Raw genomic sequence first — 7,320 nt, 5'->3', positions numbered from 1 at the left:
TTAATAAATGGTATTTACAAATTGAATGTACTGAAAATTTTTTTGGGTAAGCATGCTTGGTTAGAGTTTTTCAAAAACTCTTTTCAGAAAATTTTACTTTCTTGTTTTTCGTATTTTTTTATTTTTACTGAATTTTTTTAATATTTTAAATAATTTTTTTAAACATACCTAACATAAATAGAATCCCTTGTCTTTTTGTCATTTTTTTAAATTGGGTCGGGCTCAAATTACCTCACCTGGGCCACAGAAAGGATTCCCGCCTTGGTTGGGCTTATGTATGGACCAGCCAACATGTATCTACCTTCAATTACCCACATTACAAATTTACAAGTAAATTAAGGGTGGGATGAAATTTTTAGTGACTTTTTTAATTTTATAGTGAGTTTAAAGTTTTTTTTTTTTTTTTTTTTTTTACAAATTTTTAGTTTTTTGGTTTTTTTTAGAAGTAAGAAAAGATAATAATGTGCTTGGAAAGTTATTAAAAAAATTACTTTTTCAAGTAAAAAAGTTTATATAACATTTGACTATTGAGTAATGCTATACAAATAAAAAAATTCAAACATAATTTTTATACATAATGATCTATCTCATTTTAGACCTTTCACTTCAAAAACAAAAGTCACTGAAGATAAATTTATTTACAACAATAATAATGCCACATAATTCTTGCCTAATTTTTTGTATAAATTATATATGAATAGAATTTTCCTTTACTATTATAGCTTATGACAAACACTTTAGTGACTTTTTTACCCTTTTTAGCCAAAAGTTAGCCCTTTTAGCATTTCACCAAACACCTCCTCAGTCTTTTTGAAATATTAAAAAGTTAATGTATTTTGAAAATTATAAAAAAAGGTTTTTTTTTTTTATATAAATGAAAAAGGGATAAATTACAAATACACCTCTTAACGTTTACTTAAAATACAAATTTCCCTCTATAATTTTAAAAATTACATCACATCTTTTGAAATTTTTAATTTCATAACAAATAGTCCATTTTATTAATAAATCATCAAGTCGATCAATAATTTTTAATGACATTTGAAAATTTTAAAAACTCTCGAGATATTGATTTGTGATTATGATTCAATTTTAAACAATGAATAGCAATCCCAATCATACAATCAATAACAAATCAATACAACGATACTAGTGGTAATCCGTGCTATGCACAATCAAGTAACAAAAAGTGGTAAACAACTCCGTTTGGGAAATGGGTTGGCTTTTTGGCTATTTTAGCCTGGGCTAAAAAGCTTGGTTTGTAAAGGACTTTTTAACTTTTTGGCTTTTTTGATTTTTTTTGTGAGAGAAGAGTGGAATGATTATGGGTTGTATGTAATGTTTTGTTTGTTGTGGTTAAAATAGCCTATTTTGTCTTTTGTGGCTATTTTAGCCATAAACCAACTTGCCAAACACCATATGTTAAAAATTAATATGATATTAATTTAGATAGGTACTTAAATAATAGATTTGATTCATCTCAACTGAAAAAGAAGGGCAAGAGCGAAATTCTATAAATATAAGATAAAAATAAAAATAAATTAAGTTTGAATTTGAAGATAAACTATAAGAATATAGAAAGTGAAAATTAGATAAATCTTAGAAAAAGAATAAACTTAATTGAAAATCAAGAGTAAGAATAAATCCCGTAAATATAAGATAAAGATTAAAAAACATTAAGTGTAAAATTGAAGATAAATTATAATAATATAGAAAGAAAAACTTAGATGAATCCTAAAAAAATGAGGTAGAGAGAAATTTAGTAAATATCAAATGAAGATTGAAAAAAATTAAGTTGAAATTTAAAAATTCAAAAATAAGATGAGACAAACTTGATATGAAAAACAAAATCTAATATAACTTTAATAATAGAACAATCGGAGAGAATAGTATTTTAAAAATTAGATAAGAGTGAAATGTCACCTATTATTTTTTAAAATTTGTTAAAAAAAAAATCTAGAAAATAAGGTAAGTTAAAAATTATATAAGAGTTAAATGCCATCTATAATTTTTTAAAATTTAAATTTTGTGTAGTCAAAAACTAAGGTAGCGTTTGGTAACGTTTACGTTTTCAGTTTATATTTACAAAAATTTTATAAACAAGTTTTTGTTTATTTTTTGAAAAACATAAATAATAAACTCGTTTGGTTTGGACAAAATGTTTGAAAATTTTTGAAAACATAAACTAAAAAACATGTTTGTTAAGGCCTAATTTTTTTTTATTTAATTTTTATTTAATTTTTTTAATTTTTAAATTTTTTTTTAAATTTTTTTTGACAATAGGATCATACACATTATCCATAATAATCATATTGATACAATACCAACCATAGATAAATTTAATAACCATAATAAACCATAATGTTCATAACAACTTACAAACCATAATAATAACATCTCAATTCTTCCACAAACCATAAAAAAAACATCTTCCACAATCTATTATGCACATAAATAATATTTCAATTGTTTCCGAGAGATTCCCAAATTTGACCAGTAATTTGATTCCTTACATCAGACATGTGACGTAATTGAGGTTGAGTAATGTCTAAGTCAATTGGTTGCTGAGAACTACTTCCTGCATGTGTCGAGCTGCTACTATCACCTCCACTAGGCCCATTATCTTCAACGATACGATCTGGATTGGCCCATTCAGCGAACAATGTGTCATTTTGAGAATGTGTCCTTATCCAGTTGTGTATTGTACAGCATGCAATGGGGATGCATCTCTCCGTCTTAGTTGAATACGGAGGCATGTCTCTCAAAATTGGAAAACGAGCCTTCAAGACACCGAAGCATCTCTCAATCACATTGCCCAGTGAGGAGTGTCGGTAATTGAACATTTGCTTCTTGTTTCTTGGTTGTCGACGTTGATTACGAAACTCATTTAGATGGTACCTCTCACCACGGTATGGCGATAAAAAGCCAGGCATATTTGTATAGCCCGAGTCGACAGCATAGCATTTATCTGTTCAACATGTATGTATCTATTATTATGGGTTGACAAAAGAATATTCATTATAAATTAACAAAATGCCATATAATATGTACCTGTTGGTGGCATTGGAAATAAATTTGTTGGATCATGTATGGTTTCAATGAACACTCTTGAATCATTTGCAGTGCCCTCCCAACCGGCCAATACATACGTAAATCACATATCAAATGAGCAAACACACATTACATTTTGCGTTGTAACTGTATGCTTACCCTGATATGGTATTTGCTCTGATGCTGGCACCCTTGCAGATATGTGGGTACCATCAATTGCTCCAACACAATCCTATTTGACAAATGACTTTAATAATGCAGGATATTTTACTAAAATTTATATTTCAAATATTCTGTTAGTGATTACCTTAAAAAAAGGATAGAAGCGTGGATTATGTCGAATTTCTGCAGGCACCTCATCAAAATCTGGAGGCCTTATAACTTGTTTACCAAGCCTACACACTGCCTTCAAGACTCGGTTGAAGTATTTGGAGATGGTTTGGCCAGAATGTTGGAATCGCTCTTGGACAACACGATTTCGTTCGTTGTGACCAATTGTTAGCAAAAATATACAAACTTGCTCTTGGACAGTCAGATAACGTGAGTGTTCTAGTTTACCATATACCTTAAGTGCCTCGCACAAATTAATAAATACATCTGGTTCCATTCTGAAATTTTCCTTGGACCTTCTTTCATGGCCATTCAATATTTCTAATACGTAGTCATGTCCTTGTAATAAGGACGTTCGGCATGGTCTAGGTTGAAGGTAAGTATTACAATACTCATGTAGTGCTACACACACCAGAAATTGTATATTTTCATCGTCACTGTCTGAGTCAAAACTCAAATCAAGAGCATGCATCGGCTCCATATATATCACTGTGATATAGTGCTGACCCCTTAAAAACAAAAGTATTAGTGATAATGAAAATACATGAAATAATGGTCACACAATAATTTTTTCTTTCATTGAATTTTTTTCAGTTTGGTAACCATTTTGTTTGGTCCAATTCAAATGTTGGCTCCATATATTTTAATTTCATATCACTTTAAAATAATTAAAATAACCCACATCTAGTGATGTCCAATTCAAATGTTGGCTCCAATTTATTATTACAACAAAAAATGATAAAAAAATAAATCAAGATCAAGATCAAGATCAATTTACATTATAATCAAACATATGATATACACCTTTTAAAAAATGTCTCATAGAATTGGTGATCATGCGTATGGTAAGATTATTTTAAATCATAACAAAACAAATAGTGGAGACTTTTAAAGCCAAAGTTTCTAGTCTCTTTCTTTATTGTATGACTGTACCACATTTTCTTTATTTATGCTGTAGACCGAAATAAAGAGAAACATTAAATTTAGTCATCCCCATGCACACATACTCCATATAGTCATCGTTTTTGCAAATTGCTTTTCAATCTATGAAGTGGGTATCTCATCTCTATGTTAATTGGGTGAGCCATATAATACTACGCTGTTATTTATAGTATTCTTTGTTTGGCTGTGAAGGCAACATTTATCATGTTCACAAAACTACTGGGTACTCTATCAAAGACCCTCAGTAACCATAGTATGGAGAAATCTATTGTCAAGATCATTTGGACTCGTAGCAGAAGCATAAGTTATCTTCACTTCCAGCAGCTACAAACAGGGGAGAACTACAAACAAGCCTTTGTAATACTAGCCAATGTTTGATTTCTGTTAAATGAAATCTCAAATTCACCCGTTAGAAGCTCCAAAATTTCAGCAAAGGAACTCAAATCAATGCCCTTTCATTGGGACATTTTATCAAACAGGTAATTTGCACACACACATACACACACACACACACACACAAAAGGTTCATCAAACCTCCCTATTTAGGCCTCATAGTCAGAGAGACTTGGCTTATTCACAAGTTGAGTACCAAATTGTTCCAAATTAAAATAATCCACATCTAGTGATGTTTCATATGACTTCAAAATTGGACCAGATGCTTCATATGACTTCAAAATAATTCATGCCAGAAACCCACATCGAGTGATGTTTCATATGACTTCAAAATTTAGTGAATGTTAGACACATTGACTAGAACAGAACAATATCAATAATCTAGACACATTGACACATTTCATCGAACAGGTAATGGAAAAAACAATGTTGACAATACAATGACATAAGAATTTTATATAGAAGAAGGTCATACATACCTTGCAATGCAGTGTTGAGAATGCAGTGATACAATGTTGACAATGCTTCCTATGCAATGTTGACAATGCAGTAAAAAGTGCATACTACTAACAAACATTATATAGGAGAAAGAGCATTCAATACTTTAACCAACCATAAACTACCATAATAAAAATAGCCTGCATACCAGTACAATATTATATCAATAATGGAAAGCCTGCATACCATTTACTCAATTTGATATCTACTCATCTACCCATCCACCCATCTCTTTGCAGTACAATATTAAAAACACCAGTACAATACACCTAACTTTGTTTCCATAATAAATTATTCTGAAAAAAATAAAATAAAAACTACAATACAACAGTTATCCAACAATACAAGCTTGTTCACATAATACACTAAGTCTGTTACAGCACAAAAGATTATCCAACAATACAACAGTTACTGTACCAAATATAAACTTCCATAATAAGTCTGTTTCCATAATAAACTACCAAATAAATTAAACAACACAAACACATACCACAATAAATTTGCATTCTCTCAAAGATTAAGGACCCAATCCCTCATCCTACTAGCAGGCATATCAACAAATACCTCCCTCATTATGGGATCCGATGCAAGCTTGTTCACAGCTTTGGTGTAAGCAGCAGCAGGAATTTCCTCCATACCATGCAATAGTGCCATGCACTCTTTCAGTAATGAACGTGATGGAGTAGAGCCACCTTCAACTGAACCACTGTCATCGCCAACATTAGTAACTGAAGCACTTGTGAAACGCTTTTCCATTAGGTCCACCTTCCTCTTGCTATTTTCACTCATTTCTTTGAGTGCTTCAGAAATATTAGCTTGAAAGAAGCTCCTCTTCTTACTCTTTTTACCTCCCATTTTGCTCTTGCCTTTGCCCTTGCCCTTGCCTTGGCCATCTCCATTTTCATTATCACTATCAATTTGCAATGCATCTAACTCCTCATTCTTTACCTTAAATTCAGGATCAGAACTGGCACTACTTTTAGAAGGTGATTTGGTGGAAGGAAAAGCTAGTTTACCAGTTGCGGATGTGTCTCCTAAGATACGAGACAACTCATGGTAGTAAACCATCCCTTTCTTCCTAAACCTCTTTGCATGGGTATTAACCTACAAATCAATGAATTTGAAGTTAACATGAAGAATTCTCTAATTAAATGTAGTAAAGAAAATGCAAAAAGTTAATTAAACCTTGTAAAGGGCTTCCCAAACGTCATCCGGTGCTGTGATAGTAAGTCGCTGGCTATCCTAACCAACACCAGTATGCTTCAGTAATGATGTAAATTTGTTGAACATAATACGCAGCTGATTGTATTTGTTCCGAAGCTGGTCTGCGTTATACTGGTATTGGGTTTTCACGTTCATTTGATCTCTCAACCTATTCCAAGCTTGTTTCGTGAATGTTCCAGTTATTTTACTCTTCTTGGTTTTCACCTCCTCATCCATGAGGGTAATGAAAAGAGCCTCATTTGCCTGAGGCCATGGACTACTGTTTTCTCTACCAACTTCAACAACATCATCATCATCAATGGGGAGATCATAATGTATTGTTGATGTCATTACCTAAATATTTATATTTATTCATAGATAAACAAATTTCAAAAAAATATAAGCCGAATAAAATGAAGACACATTGAAGAATAAACAGCAGTTTAAACAAATTTAAAAAAAATATAAGTCAAATAAAATGAAGAGACATTGAAGAATAAATAGCAGTTTAAATATCCTGTGGGTTGGTATAGCATTTCGAAGATTTCTAGCAAATAAGTCAAATAAATGAAAATATGAGTTTACTAGCATATAAGTCAAAAAATAGCATTCTCTTAAAATCAAATAAATGTATAGTTTACTAGATTAGTAGCATTCTGTTAAAAGTAGCACTTAAGCGAAAAAATAGCACTTAAGTCAAACAATAGCACTTACTAGCATTTGTGAAAACTATTTTTGAACCTGCCAATCACAATTTCCATCCGAAATTTAGAATATGTTCATGGAAATTCCATGTAGTACTAATGGGCAGAAACTTAAACAGAATTTTGACCAACATAAATGCATCCAACTCTCAAGCTAGATGAACACCAATAATGATTCTTCCAGGTTCTACTATAAGGC

The 7,320-nt window shown here is 31.1% G+C and overlaps 1 protein-coding gene across 1 annotated transcript; it reads right to left on the bottom strand.

The window, feature by feature from the left end:
• Positions 1-5,724: 5,724 nt before the first annotated feature.
• On the bottom strand, positions 5,725-6,551 carry LOC145790059 (uncharacterized). The gene is made up of 2 exons (XM_082867924.1): positions 6,400-6,551; positions 5,725-6,318 (listed from the first exon to the last, which is right to left on the bottom strand). The coding sequence occupies exon 2, from the start codon at positions 6,280-6,282 to the stop codon at positions 5,725-5,727; it is 558 nt and encodes a 185-aa protein (XP_082724050.1). The 5' UTR covers positions 6,283-6,318; positions 6,400-6,551.
• Between the last annotated feature and the right edge of the window lie 769 nt (positions 6,552-7,320).

Source organism: Camellia sinensis, chromosome 5 (genome assembly GCF_055761805.1).
Source record: "Camellia sinensis isolate YWXY chromosome 5, ASM5576180v1, whole genome shotgun sequence".
Classification (NCBI taxonomy): domain Eukaryota; kingdom Viridiplantae; phylum Streptophyta; class Magnoliopsida; order Ericales; family Theaceae; genus Camellia; species Camellia sinensis.
The sequence above is the reverse complement of the archived record's forward strand: the minus strand, read 5'-3'. Positions and strand labels throughout refer to the sequence as shown.